At 41.0% G+C, this 21,177-nt stretch overlaps 1 protein-coding gene across 1 annotated transcript in view; it reads right to left on the minus strand.

Annotated features, from left to right (window-relative positions):
- The window catches only part of IBTK (inhibitor of Bruton tyrosine kinase), a 46,530-nt gene that overhangs the window by 16,522 nt on the left and 8,831 nt on the right, over positions 1–21,177 (minus strand). The window contains exons 3-17 of the mRNA XM_081856792.1: positions 20,539–20,635; positions 19,897–20,021; positions 19,268–19,378; positions 18,088–18,258; positions 16,542–16,659; positions 13,408–13,588; positions 12,664–12,787; positions 11,403–11,577; positions 8,542–8,716; positions 6,902–7,510; positions 6,614–6,700; positions 5,551–5,633; positions 5,425–5,462; positions 1,550–1,646; positions 94–195 (exon numbers count right to left, since the gene is read on the minus strand). Coding sequence (XP_081712918.1) covers positions 94–195; positions 1,550–1,646; positions 5,425–5,462; positions 5,551–5,633; positions 6,614–6,700; positions 6,902–7,510; positions 8,542–8,716; positions 11,403–11,577; positions 12,664–12,787; positions 13,408–13,588; positions 16,542–16,659; positions 18,088–18,258; positions 19,268–19,378; positions 19,897–20,021; positions 20,539–20,635 — 2,293 coding nt within the window. The remainder of the gene's footprint in view (positions 1–93; positions 196–1,549; positions 1,647–5,424; positions 5,463–5,550; positions 5,634–6,613; positions 6,701–6,901; positions 7,511–8,541; positions 8,717–11,402; positions 11,578–12,663; positions 12,788–13,407; positions 13,589–16,541; positions 16,660–18,087; positions 18,259–19,267; positions 19,379–19,896; positions 20,022–20,538; positions 20,636–21,177) is intronic.

Here is a 21,177-nt window from a genome sequence, read left to right on the forward strand (position 1 = left end):
AAACAACATCATGTTTTGACATTCATGCGAGCTATTGTGTAACTTTAAAACAATTAGTAGCATTACTACAGGGTCAATCCAGTAACAACTCACGTTTTTCGGTAATGGCTACTTCGCAGATTTCTTTCAGTCGTAATGTAAGGAGCTGATCTGCTACCACAAGAATATTGCAGATGAATTCCACATTTTGAGATTCTGGAAATCATTGGAAAATTGTATCTTGAGCCTAGTTTCCAACTTTCTCTATTTATTGTCTATCTGTTAACTCAGCCAAGATTACAGTCTAACATAACACAGTATGAATCAGCCCACTCAACTGCAAACGGCTTCAGATGATTAGTTAGCCTGGAATGTGCAAGTCACTCTCTAGAAAAAAAGCCTATTCCTATTCTGTGTGCCATACTGAGGCTATCGAAAAAGGTGCAGATCTCGGTTTTCTGCAACCTTAATCCAATGCCTTTGCAACTTCCCAGTACTTGTTCTAGTCCTAGTAGATCTAGTAGTTGCCTCAACCCTCCTCTACCCTTTCATATTTGTCTGGTTTATGGAAGACATGATGCCATTTTTACATAATCAGCCATCTGCATCTCTGTCATAAGGTGATTTGGAGTAAAGTGTGGTCAATATGCAGATGACACCCAGCTCTATCTCTCTGCTCCAATTAAACCAGGAGAGGCAGCTGGTGTGTTAGATCAGTGCTTGGAGAAAGCTCGGTCCTGAAAAGACAGAGGTACTATGTGTCCTGATTGCTCGTGTTCCAGGAGGTAGGGAGATGACCGGCAGCTTAGGGGTGCTCCTGAATTTAACACTCTCACTGGAGGCTCAGGTGCCTAGGAGTGCCTTTTTTCAGCTACAGTGGTGGCCCCTTTTGTACAGAAATGACTTGGCCACTGTGCTCCATGTTCCGGTAACTTCCAGACTGGATCATTGTGATGTGTTCTACGTGGGGCTGCCCTTGAAGATGACTTAGAAACTTGATCCAAAATGCAACAGCCAGATGACTGGCTCTCATACAGGCTCGGGTCTCATACATGCCATTTTAAAAGAGTTGCCGTGCTTACCAGTTCATTTCCAGGCCAAATTCAAGGTGCTCGCTTTAATGTTCAAAGCCCTAAACCACTCAGGCCCCAAATACCTGAAAGATCACATCCTTCCCTAACTTCTCAAGGTGCTAACATGAGTGGAGGGTGCCCTCTTGGTTGGTCCATTGCCCTCAGAAGCTCAGGGCAGTCGCGGCAGCTGTCCCTTAGTTGTGGAATTCGCTTCCCACATAGGTATGTCTGGCGCCTTCATTGCACTGCTTTCACCAAATGCTGAAGACAAACATCCTTATCCTGGCTTTTTACACTTGTTTCAAACTGTTTTTAATATTGTGTAATACTACGTTTTAATTGTTGGATTTACATGACATTATACCATTTGTGCAATTTAATCCATTAAGCTGGCATTTTGCTATTGATACTATTTTCATCTCCTCCTCCTCCTCCTCCTCCTACTGTTCCCAGATTCCCAAACATGTAATTTATTCCCATTCTATTAAAGTCCTTACCTTTTACTATAACAGCTTCGTCAGTGTAAATATAATCCAGGATGACCTGCAGGATGTCAGAGGGGAATGGCATTTCCAGAGCAGCACAGCATGATGCCTAAATAGAAGCGGGTTTAAACAAACATTTCAAATGCCAGCCCACTTTAAGATCCAGTAGAAGCTCCTTGTGAACCTTTAGGGAAGTCATCAGATTTTAAAAATGATATATGCCATTACAAATAGTGCATGCAACAGAAAACTAGAAAAACTAATAGTAGTAGTAGTAACAGCAGCAGCAGCAGCAGCAGCAGCAGCAGAATACATAAATCTCGATCCTTTCCAAATAATCCAGATCACCATGTATTGTGTTTACTCTTCTGTATTCTACTATATATATATATTTTTAAGTGTCTTGGTAGCTTTCATAAAAATCAACATACTAAGAGGGTGGGTGAGCAGTGTTTCCAAAGGTTCCCATAGCCAGTGAACACTTTCCCCCTTCAATGACCTCAGATGCACATTTTACTAAAGGATTTAGAGTATGAGTATGAGTGACCAATCCTCAAGGAAGAACACTTCTAACGTTTCTGCATGGGTCATGGTTCTGAGCATGCCTCTTGTCTGGAAGATGATGGACTAGAAAGCCCATGCTAGGAACGATACAATGGCACCCAATGGAGAGAGCTTGACCAAATTACCCACTCCCAACAGAAACTGATAAGGAGGAGACAGGCGAGAACAATACATCATGCTGAGATGCAGAGGGTAACCTCCTCTGCATTTATGCGTGCTGGACTTATAAAAAACCTTGAACTTCTCGTGGTGCACAATGTGGGAAACACTGACACAGAGCATCCATCCCTAATCAACTGCTCTAAACAAACCAGCCAAATATAAACAAAAGGAAAAACTTCTTATGAAGATAGCATTCTGCAGTCATAACAGAATTATCTCAAGATTGTTGGCAAACGCCCCATTTAGGAAATAAAGTAGTAAGAGGTTCCATTAGATTATTCACAGCTATTAGTCATCCTCTGGCACTTTCAATATGCATAAACTTGAAGAGGACTTGATCCGACTTAACGTTTTCAACGTTTATTGGAAAAATCTCGTTTCAGATGGACTGCTGTAACATGGAAGGAATTTCAAGAACTAATTTCTGGGTTACTGTTACATACTTCAAAATCTAGTATTATGTGTCCACCATTAAAGAGAACAGCAAGCCACAAACTTGTCATTCACATCTATCCATTGCCTAAAGCAAACTCAAAGCAGCAGAACTTGCACAAGTGCTTACTAATTAATTCTTTAAGTGTACAAGCATTACCTGTAACCAAAGAGGTCAATAACTACTAGCTACCAAAAGTCAACCTGCAGAATAAAATATCTACCCTATCATGGCCAGTAGGAAGTCTAGGAGGACAGAATTCCATACATGTTAGATATTTGGCAGAGCATGTGGTAATATTCTGTTGTAAAGGTTCATTAGTTTCTAAAAGCATTTTCTATATGGCAAGTGCCGGGGGCAGGGGGTACTATGCAAAAAATGCTAGCTATTGATTATTTGGATCTTGATATTTGAATATGTGGTATTTTAGGAAGCAACCAAGGCAAACACATTTCACAGGCATGGGTGGGCTTATTTCAATAAGAGCACAAGACAGAAAGACCCAGGGACCAAGAAGCCAATAACTTCAAGAAAGAATGGGGAAAGTTTCTAATTTATTTAGGAGACGACTGTAAACAGATGAAAACATTAGCAGGATTCTAACAACACTTGTAATGTAACTAATATGATGGACAATATAGAAAGATACAAAATATTGATTATACGGTTGACAATAGGACCCATGGAGGGGAAGGTGAGAAGTCGAGGGACTCAGAGAAATCTCTATATATGGTTATGTATTTGGTAATGTGACAATTTTTTACTTGTAAAATAAATAAAAATTTTACAGTGGTGCCCCGCAAGACGAACGCCTCGCAAGACGGAAAACCCGCTAGACGAAAGGGTTTTCCGTTTTGGAGGCGCTTCGCAAGACGAATTTCCCTATGGGCTTGCTTCGCAAGACGACAGCCCATAGGGAAATCTCCGGGACAGTGGGGAAGCGCAGCTCGTCTTCCCCGCTGTCCTCGGACCTCCTCCGAAGCCTGGCGGCGGGGCGGGGACACCTCCTCCCGCCGCCGGGCTTTGGAAGGATGCCCCGATGCCGGGCGGCGAGGCGGGAACGCCTCCCCCCGCCGCCCGGCATCGGAACGATGCCCCGATGCCGGGCGGCGGGGCGGGAAAGTCTCCCCCCGCCGCCCGGCATTGGAACGATGTCCCGAAGCCGAGCGGCGGGGCGGGAACGCCTCCCCCCGCCGCCCGGCTTCGGGGCGGGAAAGCCTCCCCCCGCCGCCCGGCTTCGGGGCGGGAAAGCCTCCCCCCGCCGCCCGGCTTCGGGGCATCGTCCCGATGCCGGGCGGCGGGGCGAGAAAGCCTCCCCCCGCCGCCTGGCATCGGAACGATGTCCCGAAGCCGGGCGGCGGGGCCGCGAAGCCTGGGCGCGCTGGCAACTCTCCGCAAGGAGCGCTCCCACTGCTTGCGGAGAGGTCCGCGAAGCCTGTCCTGGACCTCTTCTGAAGGCAGGCGGGGGGCAAAAGTCTTTGTCCCCCCTGCTTGCCTTCCCAGGGGCTTTTAAATCGCCCGGACAGCGGAGAAGTCCTCCGCTGTCCCGGGCGATTTTAAAATGCCGCCCGCCAGAAGAGGTCGGGGGAAGGCGGTTTCCATAGGAACGCATTAATTGATTTTCAATGCATTCCTATGGAAAACCGTGCATCGCAAGACGAAAAACTCGCAAGACGAAGAGACTTGCGGAACGAATTAATTTCGTCTTGCGAGGCACCACTGTATTTCAAAAATGAAAGAAAGACCCAGTTTGGACATAACAATAGGCCAAATCATGACTTGTTGTGAATGAGTGCGTCTGCAGGTTTCCAGAGAGGAAATCAAGGCTCCTCTTCTGGTCCTGCTGCTGCTGCTGCTGCTGCTGCTGCTATGAACCAAGCCATAGCTTGGCTTAGTATGTCATCCAAACCTGGGCTTCTGGTTAATCTCACTCCAGGCAACCACAAGACGTAACCAAAGTTTGTTCTCTCTCTGGGAGCCTGTGTTTCCACACTAAGTTATGGTTTAGCTTAGAATTATGTGCAAACTAAGCCAAAATAAAAGGCTGCTGGGTTTATTTTCAAAGTATGGCTCAGAAATAAGGCATTTATAACTATTTCTAACCTACAAATTTATTAACTTCTGAAGCTGCCTTTTACCAAGCCAGGCCATTGCTCCATCTAATGATTAATCCATTATTGTGTCTACTCTGATTGGCTGTGAAGCCTCTCCAATCTTAGGCAGAGAGGCTTCCTTACACAGAGTAAGACTGATGGTCCACCTAGCTCTGTACTGCATAGAAATTGGTGTGGATCTCCAGCGTTTCAGCTAGGCATCTGTCCCAGCTCTATCTGCAGGTGTCTAGACTGAGCCTGGGACCTTCTGCATGCAAAGCATGTGTTCTATAGTCCCTCTAACCCTTTTTCCCCCATTTATTTTAATTAAGCTGCCATAAATAAACCACAATTAAAATCCCATCATCGAAACAACATTCAAACTAATGTATCATAGCATAGCACACAGCTGCTATAAAAGGCCCCTTGTGCTCAATATCATTTATGTAATGAAGGGTGCACATGTAGAATTCACTGCTGGATAATTTTTATATTCTTGCCTTCTGCTTTGCAAGCCATTACAAAGTTCTCTTTCGTGAATAATTACTTTCTCCCCCACAATGCCTGAGTAAATATTTTTGCACAAATTAAAGACGAAGGGCAATGCATCCAAGCACTTATACAGGAACACTTACCTCAATCCAGGAGCTGCTCAGCATGCTGTGAAAATAGTCTGAAAAGGAGAGAGATCTCATTTTGACATGCATTATAAGACAGATCTCTATTAATAACGTGGCCAAAGTACCTTACATTATACCTACCAAGTCTTGCACAGAGCACACATTTGTGACATGGGAATTCTTTTCCATCTACAGATTTCATGGTCACATCGCAGAGGTACGAGCTGCAAAACAATTAAAAAACCTACTATAACGAGACATTAAAATGACAAATGTGGTTTAATACAAACAAGGATAAAGTAATGCAGTGGGAGAATAGGGGGAGAATCAGCAGATTTTTTCCAGAGTTAAGAAACTGAACGGTTTATACATATGGGGAAGGGTATTAATGAACATGGGGGGGGGGGGCCAAACTGGCTGGCCGTGGGCATGACGCAGGCCGGGACTCCCCCATGACACGGGGGACTCAACACACCCCCAGTGACCACGGGAATGTGCGAGGGCCAACAGCAACCCCGCCCCTGTGAAGAGGAGCAGCCTTAATGAACATAGAGGCGTATGGTCAGTAAGAGTTCAGCATATGGCCAGCTGGTTGGTTCTGCAGTGATTCAGACATATTTACAGTCATACCTCGAGCTAAAGACGCTTCAGGTTGAGCGTTTTCAGGTTGCGTCCAGCAGCGACCCAGAAGTAACGGAATGGGTTACTTCCGGGTTTCGCCACTCGCGCATGCGCAGACGCTCAGAATGACGTCACGCACATGCGCAGACACGGCGAATCGCGACCCCCAGACGCGGGTTATGTTCTGCTCATGATGTGAATGGGGCTCCGGAACAGATCCCGTTCACATCCAGAGGTACCACTGTATATACACTAAAGTGATGGCTCAGTAACCATTTTACAAGAATAGGAATAGCAAGGATTTTTCCTGCTTAAATTCATGGAGGTCTGGTCGCAGACATGTCGTATGTTTTATCCATGTGATAAAATGCACAATTATTCTCACTAAGAGAAATTTTTGAATGTATAGTTTTAAGTTTATTTTACATGGTTTTCAAAAAAAAAAAAAAAACTTCAGAAAAATGAGAAGTTGAGATACTTGGGACTTCATACAAACTAGAAGACAGAATTATGTGAATTATTTAAATTTCATTATACCCTATAGAAATCTTCAAGCTTCCATACTGCACCTTTTGAAACTCACCATTTTTTCTGGTTTAGCTTTGGCTTGTTGCCAGTTTTTCTGTTGGCAATGTTTATTCTTCCATTTTCTATTCTGACTCCATCTAGCCTGCAAGAAAAATGAATTGTTAAAGAGATAACAATGCTCCACTGTAAAAAGAATAATGCAACAGGATTAGTTGAGAGGAAGAGTTATAGATGTTTATTCAACTTAACCTAAGGATCAACCCGTTAGAAAAAGAAAAAGCACATGTGTGTTTGTGTTTGTTTGTTTGTGTGTGTGTGTATAAAAGACTTAGTGATAGCATACCTTGAACTTAAGCTCCCAATTCCAAATTTCTTTGCAGCAACTTGCAACATTTTTATGAGATTCACTTCTTCCCCAACACTCTTACATTTCTTAGAAGCAGGTTTTGGTTTGCTCTTCTGTTTTTCATTTCCCATGTATACTTGGTTACTTCTGTAAACCTCAAACGCAGACTTCTTATTAACATCTCCATTGATAGTTATTTTATTCAAGTTTGTAATTAAAGTGTTTTCATTCTCTTCCATTTTTTCTTTGTACACCGCTTTGAGCCTGTGACCATGAATGAGGAGATCACATGTATCCGTGTAAATGTACTGCAGAATGTACATAAACAAATCTGGGTGAAGCTTTTCTATCACAAAGAGATCACAGCCAACACCATCTTCATCTTTACGATAAATATCAGCAGAATCTATCCAATTGTGATCCGATTCAAAGAGCTTCCGGAAGAAGTCAGAGCGTGCTGCCAAAATGTACTTGTGCACAGGGAAAGTCCTGGAGCCAACTTGAAAAGTCACATCGTGGATGTTGTCCGTAATTTCTGCTTCTCCCAACAATTTGCCAAAATCCTCAGAAAAACTAGAAGTCGAGACACTTGGGATTTCATACAAACTGGAAGAAGAGAGTTATAAGAATTATTTGAATTGGCTTTCATTTCACTTTCATTTCACTTCATCTTCATGCTCCATGCAAGAAAAGAAAAAGCAAGTTTCTAAGGCAGGAATTGGGAACTTGAAGATCTTCAGACGCTGTTGGACTAAAACATTAATCGTCCCTAACCACTGGCCATACTGGCTGGGGCTGACTGGAGTTGGGAGTTCTACAACATATGGAGAGCTGCAGCTTCCCCACCCCTGGTTCCAAGCAGTATTTGCTTTCCTTCTTCAAAACATTAAAAGAAAGACCTCAAGAGGCATCATCACACATGAGTATGTAGAGCCCCGTTGTGGTAGACTCGTAAAGATATTGGATTCATACCTGTATATTTTTAACAGTACCAGCAACGCTTTCCCAGTCCGCAGACTAATAGCTGTGGTTTAATGTAGCATATGTTGTTCCATTTGCAGAAGGCAAGACTGGGCATGTCATCCCTCTTTTCAGGAAGGCAAGAACATCTTCATCATAACCTCACGTGTTAAATATTAGTAAAGGACTGGCTTGACCAGAGTATCCAAAAGTACAAGTAGATCAAAAGAAAGACCACTGCATCCAGGAACTAGTTTTAGAGGCCCTTGTTGTGTGTGCCCCTAAGGTCTGTGAGGTGGGAGCCCTCGTGGCAATGGAACTCCCTTCCCAGTAAGTTTTCATAAGGCTTAAAAGACCTATTTGTTTCCATTGGCCTTCCCTTGAGTTATTTTGGTCCTGTTTGCTGAATTGAGGCTGGAGTGGATAATGATATGGGAAGATTTGAATGGGTTTTATTCTTTTGTTTTTCAATAATTATAATTTGTATTGCTATCAGTTAGTATGGATGGGCTTTGCCCAGGAAAACAGCACTGAAATGTTTAAAAATAAAATAAAAATATTGTTTTCAAAGCTTTTAGGTAAATTATTCCCATAAATTTCAGGTAGATCATTCCCATAAAGGTAAATTATTCCCATAAATTTCAGGTAAATTATTCCCATAAATAGCTGAACTATACCTTGTTTTAGGATCTGACTGTAAAACAGCAAAGTTGCACCCGTTAGGATCAGTTGTAACATTAACAGCTCTGTGAACAAAAGCAAGCTTCTCAAGTCGTATTCGTTCATATACGTTGTTTGTATCGCAAGATGAGACCTCGGTTGAGGAATTCTGAACATTTGTCACAATCTCTGCTGTATTTGGAGAGATTAACTAGTTAGATAATCAGTTGAGGAAACAAATAGGAAAATGTTTTGCTGGAAGCATTGCACTGATTCCACTAAGGTTGAAAGGCAAGTATTTGGCCTTAGTTAGACATTTATTGAAGACTACTTCATACTTGATGTGATTTCCAGACAGTACAACTAATTTCATAAGAAGAGCCCTGCTGGATCAGAGAAACATCTACAAGTAGGAAAATAATATAGAACACTATCTCATTTAATTGCAGCATGAGTGTAGGAAAAAGTTACAACTGAAGCTTCCATGAATAAAGACTCTGTGAAAAAAATAATCTCATCATCTTAGAGTAGAATCTTATATCCCTTTTTTAAAAAAAGATTCAAAATGTTTTGTTAATCGAATCATACAAATCCACCAATCATATAGTTTGAAGTCTGTACAGTGGTACATACACAAATTGTTTAAACTCCAAACTAATTTTAAGTTTTCTACAAGTTTTGGAAAATATTTTGGTACAGAACATCATTCAGTTGAACTTCCAGCTCTACTGAAGACTATAAAACATCCTGAATGTTGTATTCATATGCAGCAATCACTGTTTTAAATTTCATCAGCCCAACTACTCTACTGATAGATCTCTGGGTGATTTGCAATAGATTAGGGGTTCTCAAATTGTGGCTCATGAACCACGAGTTTCATCAGGTGGTCTGTCGTGTGTCTGTGGATTTGTGGTTAAAAATAGGAGGTGGCACATCCATTGGACTGAATATTTAAACTGATTTAAACTGTGTTTTTATTGCTTCTTGTATTTTAGTGTTTTACAATCTGACGTCTATGGAATTCCAATTGCTACAACAAGTAGGGTAAAAACACATTAAAACTGCCAGTCTGCAAAGACCCTCAGCAATTTTGAGGAAGTTGAGAAACTTCTGAAATACATCCCCTCCTCACAAACATGCGCCTTGAACTAAATAAGCTTAGGGGAACCTAGAATGGATTTGTGTGCAAAAGGACTGGGTGCTGAGCTGAGCTCCGTTTTGACAGACAAAAATCCGTTTCTCAGCAACTGCTCAGAGCTATTCCACCTTTTGCAGTGGGCTCACTTTGGTAAATCTTGTGGTTCTAGTAAAATAAAGCTGATACCACAAGCTGAAGTGTGCCTGCCCCCATGTCTTTATCATTATTTAAATAAGAGCATCATTTCCCCTGACACTTTTATGTAAGCTTGTAAACTGCTCTGGTGGCACTAGATGGCACTAGTTACTAGTATTTGCTCTGCAGAAAACAGTGTTTCCTTTTAATAGATTTGGTGGTCCAGTGTCAGCAAGTAGAAAAACTAAACACTCCTAACAAGATAGAGAATTCTGAAAATTCCTGAGAAATGGAGAAAGAAAAATGTTGCTGTTGGCCAAAAAATAAAAAAGAAAAGAAAAGAAAAGGAACAGAATACCTTCAAATCCTTTTGTGCATGCACATACACCTACCATAGGAACAGAACATTAGAAAGCCCTGTTAGCACTACAAAAAAATCTACTGGGTAATTAATTTGCTTGGACAGGGTGAATAAGAAGACATACACCTATAAAATAACCTGACTGAAGATTAAATCAGTGAAAAGAGCAGGCAAGAGAAAATACTTAAAAGCTCCCTATTAGCCTGGAAAAGGCACAGAAGGTAGCTACTGCAAATAAAATTTTTGAACCTCAGCCTTTTTAATTCCTCCCTTTGCACGCTTTAAGTGGACCTCTGCCAGTCCTGATACTTCAGTCTTTGTAGTGCTACAGCATTATAGCGCTCAGGTTCACAGCTAACAATGTAGTTGAAGAAATTAAATGCCCCTCTTTGTGGTGTTAACTCCTGGGCATGGGACTGTCCTACTGCCTTCCCCCACAACAATTACTCTGCAAGAGGCTTAGTCCTCTGTCTGTGGGCCTTAGAGGCCACAAGCTTCTATTGTTAGAAAGCCAAAAGAAAGGACCCCCAAACCCACAAGTACTAAGATCCTGTCAAGCATTTTTTAAAATAAAAAAACCATAATTTGGTAAGACCCTAAAACCCATGCCCACACAGAAGCCTTAAGTCCAGTGCTATAGAAACTTGTTTTTAAAATTCCATTACAAAAGGTACAAATGACAACCAAAATACTCAGTGATGTGTCTATTCATAGTTGTTATGGCGAAGGGGTAGGAAGGGAAAACAACGCAAGTTGTGCTAGATTTAGAATGTGATCCTTCCCCTACCCCCATGTTGAGGTTGTGTGTGTATGTGTTGTGTGTAGATTTCTCCCCACCATCCTCTGCTGGCAGAGACAAATGCTACTGGTGAGGTAAGCTCTACTACAGCGAAGGAGTGTGGGTGGGAAAATATTGCCAGCAATTCTCTTTATGTTGGCCAGTGGAAATCCGGGCAAAAGGGGCATTCTAGGACAGGGACGCAGCTTCCTTGGATCCAAAGCTTTTCTGTCCTGGCCAGTACAAAAAGCAGTGGTCGGCCACTCTGCACCTCTGTAGCCCCTTGTTAGAATTCCTGTGTCCTTTGAGTAGTACAACTGTAGACCTCTCCTTTTTATTTTTATGTCTTAACTCAGGAAAAAAATATTGTGTGTTCATATTCCCATTTACACTGATCGACCCAAAACTGCTCTCAACTGCTTCCATTCAACCAAAGTTAGCACACTCAAAAGTCTACTTGATTTACCTTTCTTCTCCGAATTTTTGTTCCCCTCCATCCACTTTCCTTTGAAAGCTTCACCGTCCTGTGTAACAAACATAATTTCATTCCTATTTAAAGAAATATCAGACATGTAGACTTGGCGGCCATACACCCATCGGCACTGCTTCAAAGGATTGTTGGCAGATTTCCAGCAAAACACCTAAAGATTTGTGGAGTGTGGGGTAGGGAGAGGAGAGAATGAGAGCAGTTTACACATTTCTGCAATAATTTCTCCCCCTGGCTTCTTTAATTGCTTTAAACTAAATTCTTTATGCACCAAGAAGCTACAAGCGGCTATTCCTGCTTCCGCAACCTATTTGGGGATTTGCTCACCATCTGTTTTGTCCTCATACAGATTTACACAATTTTAAGCGAGAGTTGTCCTGCTTCCCTAAAGCAGGGGTGGGGAACCTCTGGCCCATGAGCCAAATTTAGCCTGGAACAGGTCCCAAACTGAATTCCCCCTAACCATGCCCACCTGGCCCACACCTGATGACGTTCGTGAGAGGTATGGGGCAGGTAAAGATGCTGCTGGATTGGCTGTATGGCCAACTTCCTCATGCTAAACTCTACTGTGAATCAGATCCTCAAAGAAAGCAGCTTTGTCAGCAAGTCCCCCACCACCGCCTGAAAGTTTGCAAAATTTGTTTGCTTTTTCAGTCTTAAGTAAAAGTGATCAAACAGCTGAACAGCAAAAGGTTTTCGGTAGACAGAGATGCAGACTTGATCTAAGGGCCAAACTATGTGTGACATTAGTCACATTTAGACAAGCTTGTGTGAGGAAAAAGCTAGAGCAGATGAGGAACGCTTGATAATTTTGTTTGGTCCATTTAAGTCAAGGGCCCTGAATCACACTTCCTGGACTAATCAGATCAAAACACAGTGATGGGCTGAAAAATTGTGTATATAAAATGTATATTTTAGGATAAAATTCATTCAAAAATACCTATTTAGTAGAAAACTATACAAAAATACTAAATTTTGTGTGTGCTTATGTTTATCATTTGCAGAAGATGCAGAAACAGAATGGAATGGACTTAAGAATAAACATTTGTAAATCTGTTATGGACTGAATAGACTGATCTGTTCATCCCTTGGAGAGGCATTACACGTCACTACTGCAAACAAATACATTTGCATTTAGTGACAATGGATAACTAAGTTACATGCTATAAACATAAAGTGGTTTCAAGGTATGCCTTTACACTTTATAAAGTGGGTGGCAGCACAGTACTGGTCAACTTACTCTTCCCGCTTGGTCCAGTGCAAGGATACAAATCCTCTGGCCTCCATTTTCCTTAAGGTGTTCAGGAGCCACTCTGTAGTCCAAGTAGCCTCCACTAACAAGAACCTTCTTTAGATTTAGTTGCCTGGACAATCACAATACAAAGACAACTTCATTTACACAAAATGCACACAAATCAAAAGTGTAAAGAAAATGAAACATTTACATAAAGAAAAAACCTAACAACTTTACTGTTAAAGAAGCTACAAATAAGCAACTGCTACCAGACTATCACAGATGCTAAAACCATTATATTGACCTTAGGACAAGATTCATCACAAGATTTTACCCTGCCCTCTTACTAATATGTTGCCCAATAGTTCATACAAACCATGTGACATGTGAAACATATTTGCCACATACATATGTTAGAAAGCTATATTAATAAAGAACAAAAATAAAAGCCGCTTTGCATTGTAAGACATCATAATCTATAAAGAAGCACTGAAAAGAAGCAAAGAAGGAGGAAGGTCAGCATTCAGAGTTTCCACTGAGTGCAAAATCAGTCCAAAGAAATAGACAAACTGAAGAGATTACTATTGAAAGTAAAGCCTTCACCTTAACCGTACTAAGCTGGGAGTGGGTGCCACTACTGAGAAAGCCGTCTGCCTGGTTCCCAGAAGGCCCTCAGAGCTGGACCTCAGTGTCCTGGCTGGACTAACAAGGGTAAATTCATAGATTTTTTTTCTGAGGAAAAGCACTCACTTGGAAGCAATCTTCTTGCATTGATAGTCGGTGAGCAAGTAGATATCTCCTCTTTCAGTAACACAAACTGTGGCACCATCACTTGCAGCGACAAAGGACATAGTAATGTCTTTGTGATGCAGAGCAGAGACTTGGCGAGGTGAAGTTACACACTTCTCTCCGTTAGGATCTAGCAAGTATCCTACAATGTAAAAGAACGCCTTCAATGCCAACTTTTTCAGATCCATAATTAATTGGAGGATTTATGGAGTGCAAGGCAGAAAGACCAACAAAATATATGAATGAATGTAGACTTAATTTAACCTGAACTAGCACATAACTCAAAGACAATGTGACAGCGAGGATTTAAAACAGTTAAAACCTTTTACATAGAAAATTAATATTTTTGATTCATAAAACATACACATACCATCCTGGTGCACATTTACTTGGAATGAATTCTTAATTCTGTTCTATTTGGATTTTCTTAGGATTACAGCTTTACAAGACTGAATCAGTTGTCACGGGGTTCACCCATTCAACAGAAAGCAGTTTTAAAAAAAGGAATCTTGCTAATGATTCCAGAGCTGGGTCCGCATGCCACTGACTATTAGCATCTTGAGTTAGCATAAGAATCGCCCTGTTGGATCAGGCCACTGGCCCATCTAGTCCGACACTCTGCTCTCACAGTGACCAACCAGATGCCCATCAGAAGCCTGCAAGCAGGACCTAAGTGCAACAGCACTTTCCTCTCCTGCAGTTTCCAGCAACTGATATGCATATTGCTTCCGATCATGGAGGTAGAGTACAGCCATCATGGCTAGCCGTCACTGATAGACTTATCTTCCATGAATTTCTCAAATCCTCTTATAAAGCCATTGTTATAAGAATTCTAAAGAGCAGGTTTTTTTTCTTATAACACCATCCAAGTTGGTGGCCATTACTACCTCTTACTCGGAGTGAATTCCATAGTTTAACTATGTGCTGTGTGAAGAAGTACTTTCTTTTATCTGTCCTGACTCTTCCAACAATCAGCTTCAACAGAATTCTAGTTTTACTAGATATCCCTTTTTTTGTATGTCAATAATAATTGTATATGCTTCTATCATGTAATCTCTTTGTCGCCTTTTTTTTCCTAAACAAGAAATGTAAATGTTTCTCATAGGGAAGTTCCTTCGTCCCCTTGATCACTTTGGTTGCCCTATTCTGAACTTTGTCCAATTTTGCAATATCACTTTTTGAGGTGAGGCAACAAGAACTGTACATTGGCAGTTTTGTTCGCATTAGCCTAATGATCCCTCGCATGAAATTTGCCTTCTTCACAGCTGCCACACACTGAGTCAACATCTTCACTGAGCTATCCAATATGAGCCCAAGGTCTTTCTCCAGATCACTCACCACCAGTTCAGACCCCGTGAAATGAGGGTTTATTTTTTGCCCCTATATGCATCACCTTAAACTTCTTTGCACTGAAGTAATTTACCGTTTTACCTCCTATACACTCAGCCTTGAGGTGCTTTTGGAGTTCTTCACAATCCCTTTGTTTTAACAACCCTGAACAGTTTCGTATTGTCAGGAAACCTAGCCACCTGACTGCTCACCCTTAACTCTAGATCATTTATGAAGCAAGTTAAAAGGCACAGCTCCAATTCCAGTCCTTGGGGAACTCGACTTTCGACATCCTTCCACTTACAAGAGCTGTCCATTTATTCCTTCTCTCTGCTTCTTGTTACTTAATCAGTTCCCAATCCTCAAAAGGACCTCACCTCTTACTCTATGACTACTATGCTCACTCAGGAGTATTTGGTGAGTTCAGATGCCAAAGCCAATTTAGAACATTTCACTCTATGATAGCACTCTATGTCCTCACACCAATATTTTCCCATTGTGCATAAAAAAATACACTGTGTAATTTTTGTTGTAAAACAAATTATGGCCTCTGCGTGTATGCATTTTAAAAAAGAATTTCAGTATCGGCAGTAGAGACAGAGAGAATAAAGAGAGCTAGCAAGTTGCCACAGGGTGGAACAAAGGGTGCTGTCCATTCTTTTTCTAGTTTGAGCTTTTAACAGCATCATTTAGACCAAGGGGAGGTAGGGTCTGGATTCAGTTCAGCAAGCCACAGGCAGTGCCTCTACCCCCACAGCTTTGGTTTCATTCTGGGTGATAAATCACTCTGTTCTGCAGAGAATGATCTCTAGAGAACACAGAGAGCATTTTATCTCCTGTTTTTGAGATAAAAGATCTCTCTGGCTGATTTGAGAAAGCAGTCAATCTTTTCTCCGAGTGCTAATCACCACAGCACTGAAATCAGAGATAAAGCTCTTCACTAGGCTCTCTGAGAGTACATTCCAGGATTTCCCCTCCACCACCACTCAGGGCTGGAATGGTGAGGGGCAGAAATGCCAGGATTATGCAAGTGTGCGTGCATGTTTGTGTTGAGAGTACTTGACTTAACCATTCCGCTTTAAGGCATTTTTTTAAACTTCTGTGTTTTATCAGTAAAACTGACAGACAAGGATTTACTAGTCAGAAAACCAACCATGCAAAGTATACAAAACCACAGGCTCAATAAAGCCAATTATTACAATATAAGCTAGCATAACAGGTTTAACAGACAGGACAACATCCAGATATTTTGCTAACTATTCTGAATTCTAATAAATTAAGAGACTTTGTCTCAAATTTTGAGATAGCCATGTGAGCTGATAATAATCACTTTCCCTTTAAGATGTCCTTTGGTTTTTCTGAAGGAATAAAACTTAAGTTCACATCATTTGCCCTCTAAAATGTTTAGCACCAAAGGACACGAAGAAAGACTTAGGTGGTTCACTGTAACAGAGGATGCATTTGCTAAGTTCACTTATTCTTGTTGAATAATGTAAATGTATCAACAAATAACAGTGGGTTTTTCATATGAGTGCTGTATATTGAGGTCTGAATCCCTAGTACCCAAAATACACTTAACTTTACAGTCAATATATGAACTCCTAAATAGTCACTGGTGCAAAATAAAGGTTGGTTTGACAGAGGGATCTAATCTTAGTAAAGCAACAAGGAGATTTTAAGCTGCTTCTTAAAGGAATGGCAATGTTTTATTTAAAATAATCTTCTTCCCCCTGCCATCACCTTAGATGTAAAACTCCCTCTCTCACCTAGTTGTCCACCATTCAGCCCTATTGTGTATACCGCTTCTTTGGTCCATAGAACAGTATGGAACCTGCCTGCAGCCACACCAATCACTGTTCTGCCTTTAAGATTTTTTGCTTGAACCTATATGAAAAATCCAAACATACACAGGTGTTAGTTTTTATTATAAAGTATTTACTACTGTGCTCTAACTATTGACAGAAGAGACAGCAATATTTTTTAAAAAATAAAGGAATAAAAGCAATGTAACAATACAGACTACAGTTAAAAACACAACATAATCAGTGCCAAAATACTTAAAACCACAATGGCCGGCATCATAAGCCAAGAGGAACAAAGAGGAACAAAATGCTTTTCAGCGTGTGCCAAAACTGTAACAGAGTCAGCACATGTTTTATTTCTAGAGGAAAGGTATTCCAGAGCATGGCATCAACACAGAAAAGGCCATGACAACAAGGAGGGCCTCCACTGATGATGATCTCAGTGGCAGAGCAGGTCCTTAGTTGTTCAGAGCCCTGAATGTTAATACCCAAACTTTAAACCTGGCCCAGTAGCAAACTGACAAGTAGTGGAGACTCTCCACCACCTTCTCAGTGAAACTCACTCGGCAATGTCTCTTTTGAGTTTCAGGTGTGACATAAAAATGGTTCTCTCCTACCTGGCTTTTAACAGTTTCCAATGGCCTTCAAAGCGCTTAAGTTGTTACAGCCAGTTTTCATAGGTGCTTTGCCACAGTGTTGCAAGCACCAATTGTTTTGTAGTTTAATGTTTTGTTTTAGGCGCCTGATCTGCTCACTTTTAACAATGAAATCAAAAGCACACAGAGGTTTGTTTGGCAACTAGAATAGGACAGTGCAGTAAAAATACTAAGTGTGTATCCTATAGCCTTGAAGACACTTTAAAAGTGTGTTAGTTTGAACTGTTGCCCCCGCCCCAAGAGCTTGAGATCAATAATACAATCATTAGTTGGGTAACTTTTTCATGATAGAGTAAATTTTTATTCTCACTCTCTTTGGAAATTCCACCTGCAGTTTCAGTTAAGCTTAGGAAGAGGTCCACTGCTCACTTTCTTGATGCAGTCCCACAGAAAAAGGTAGAAATAAACCACAGCAAGGGATCAGCTAGCTGGCCACTTCTTGGCTGAGACCAGGGGTAACCAACTTGGTGTGCTCCAAGTGTTGTTGGGACTACTACTTCCATCATCCCCAGCCAGCATGGGTGGTGGTGAAGGATGATAGGAATTGTAATCCAGAAACATTCAGGCTGTTTAGACCACCATGCAATGCTGCCAAGTACTGTTGAAAAATGCACATTCCTTATTTAAAGGATTGTGTAGGCTACGAATAAGTCACTGCCATGGAGTTGTCCCGGTGATTAATCGTCTGATGTTTCTCTTAAGCAATCTCAAATTTTTTCCCCCAGCAACAGCAATAGATAACATGTATCACGCAGCAGCACTGACCAGCATGTACACATGGGAGCATGTGCACACATCCACCCCTAATTTACAGGAATGCCAAAACTATCCAATTACTAAAAAGACCATTTTACCTGTCTTGGAACATTACAGTTAGGGGGAGGAGGAAGAACACCCAGCTGATGAAAAGTATTCAGGCCAAATGTATACACACATCCATCTTCTGTTAAAACAAGTGTATGATCTTTCGCTGCTGCCACCTGAGAACACTGGTGACCCATCAAGCTTTCCACAAGTCTGGGAATCTAAGAGAGATTAAGAAAATATTGCACCTGTGTTTCAGACATGCCTCCCTCAGTCAAGGCCTACATCAACTTTGTCAGAAACAAAGCAAAACCATTTCGTAAAATATATTAGGTGACACACCTACAAACGTCTCTAATAAAAAGATCCAGAGGCTTTACTATTTATATGCACTAGAATTCTCCAGGCTTAAAAAACTATTTCCATTTTCTATTTATACACTTCAGCTGGCCATTATAGCCGGTCAAAATTTGTAGTCCCCACTAATCATGCTTCACACCCATGCTTCACACCCAACCACATGGTTCAACTGATGACAAGAGTTTGAATCCACTTAAAATCAAAGCCACTTAGGCTGGATCTAGACACATCAAAGAAGTGTTTCAGTTAAACACGTTGTTAATTGAAACAGGGAAAACAGGAAGAGAAAAATGGGACTCCACAGCACCATCTGGTGACAAAATGTTATATCGCATATACAAGGTATATAAACCGCTTTTTCTTTACCAATCTACACATATAAATCACTTTTTCTTTACCAATCTAGCTGAGTCCTAAGTCACTCATGGTTAAACTCAAAACCAACACAATCCCCTTAACCAAGGGATCAGGAGAATTTATTTCTTGTGAAATTAAAACAATATGTTATCCTCGAGCATTGTTCCCATTTAGTTTAAATATGGCATAATTTAGATGGTACTCAGTTGAAAATGCATAAGCAATATGATATTCAGCAACAAAGAACTCTGCAGAAGATCTGCACATGGAACAATTTGCATAGACAATGATGCTTTTAGCTCTCTTGTTAAAGCAGCAGCTGCATACTGCACTAAAGTAGCAGCTACTTCTGACAGTGTGTCAAAAGGAGTTTTTGAAGCACTGCAGGGGAGTTACTTAAAATAAATAAAAAATTTAAAACCCTGTGTATGTACAAAAGATGGCTCAGTGGGCCAAATACAATATTTGAAACCACTTTTCTTTTTCATAACCTAATAATTTGTTTTAAAATACCAAGCAAGTCTGTTCATCACCATGACCCAAGCGTCCTCCTTGACCATGTCCGCATGTGTATACTTGTCCTTTTTGGGAAAGAAACACTGAGTGAAACTTACAGAGCACCACCTAAAGGAGAGAGAGGAAAAGGTCCTTAACAATGTTACTTGAGCTGCATCATGAATTAACATTACTTATTATCATCACCATGAAGTAATATATAATGAACTAACAAAAGGAGCAGAGAAAATTCCAATAGCTAAACCAGATTTTCTTCAGAAAAGGAAATGCTGAAAGGCGTGTACTTACGCTAACAAACCAACTGATTAGAGTAGAGAAGATGCTGAGGCTGCTTGCTTTACCACCCACACCAGCTATTGAGATTTAATTCCAGGTGTATTGAGAGAGGGTGGAAGAACAGAAGCAGGGAATGGGCTGTTTCTGCTTTGTAAGTCACAGAAAAAGAGGGGAAGAGGATGGAGGACAGAAGTGAAGCAAAGACACATGGTCAACTGGCATTCTAAAGTCTAAGACCTGGGACAAAGCCCTATATTTGCTTTGAAATAAATGCTTTGAAGGGGGGGGGGGGCTTGAGGGAGTTTACCATGCTAGTCCGGCATGTTTTGTTGTGTATATATATTAATTACCTGTTTAATATAAACGCCATTCCTAGGAAAGAGATCCACCAGCTCAGGATGATGTTTACTCTGTTGACCACCATGTCCCAAAGTAAAATTTATATTGTTTCCCCAGGTGTAGACATCTGTGGGATCTAACACAAAATCATGACTTCCATTTGAATCCTCATTCACATATGCACATGATGAATTATTTTAAGTGTACTACTTTCTGTTGAATGGATTCTTTCCAGATATCTTGCAAAACTAGGCAAAAGGCCTAGAAAACTCAAGACTATCAGTTTTTTTATTACAACAAAATTACATACCAGAGCATTTACATAAAATAACATAATCCCAACATTCTCAAGATATATATGGAAGAGAACTAAGTCACTGAACATAGCTTAAGTACTAACAGGCATGCATGTACACACACAATTTCAATAAATGTAGGTTCAACCTGCTGTTTTAAGGTACGATTTAGGCCCCTATGGATTCAGAGGAGAGGCAAACCCAGCATCCAACACCTAACATTGCACTGCACTTCATAAAACATACATTTTCTAAAATATAGCTTTTTTCTGCATGTTCAAAATATAATTATTTCTTCATGTTCAAATCTGTACAGTAAGTATCAGTAAGCATAATGATCCTCTTATGCTGACATACCTGTATTCTTAAAAATGACATGGGCTGGTCTGTCCTTCATTACAAGATCCAAAGCAGACAAGCCTTCTTTATCCTGCATATACAAGTTGACACCATGCTGAGAGCAAAGGGAGGAGAGGAAGAGGAGAGGAAGTGAAAACTGATAATCTGGTTTCTTTTCTTATTTCATCCATCTTCTAATCTAAATTAGCTCATTCATATTTTTATAGGTGTCTGAAACCTCCAATAGACTCATAAACTGAAGCACCATCCTGCCAAGACACAGGTATTATTGGTGAACAGTTTTATGTTTTGGTTGGGGGATGAGGGACTCCCTCCAAAGATCAGATTCATAGTCTGACAATGGAAGGGCGCTCCTTCTACCAGCTGAGGACCTCTAGATATACCCCCCAGTTCTCCTTAGACGGGTCTTATGCGTTATATGCTGTGAGCTGCCTTTGAAGACAGCTGATAGGCTAGCTTTATGTAGGCACTGGGCACATAACTTGTTGTGCTTAAAGGGGTCCACTGACACATGATCTGTGTAATTTTTTCTCAAACTTGGGTCCCCAGATGTGGTTGGACTACAACATCCATCATCCCAAGCTAGCAGGACTAGTAGACAGGGACGATGGGAGTTGTAGTCCAACAACAGCTGAG

This window comes from Podarcis erhardii, assembly GCF_964252035.2.
Source record: "Podarcis erhardii genome assembly, chromosome: 3".
Classification (NCBI taxonomy): Eukaryota; Metazoa; Chordata; class Lepidosauria; order Squamata; family Lacertidae; genus Podarcis; species Podarcis erhardii.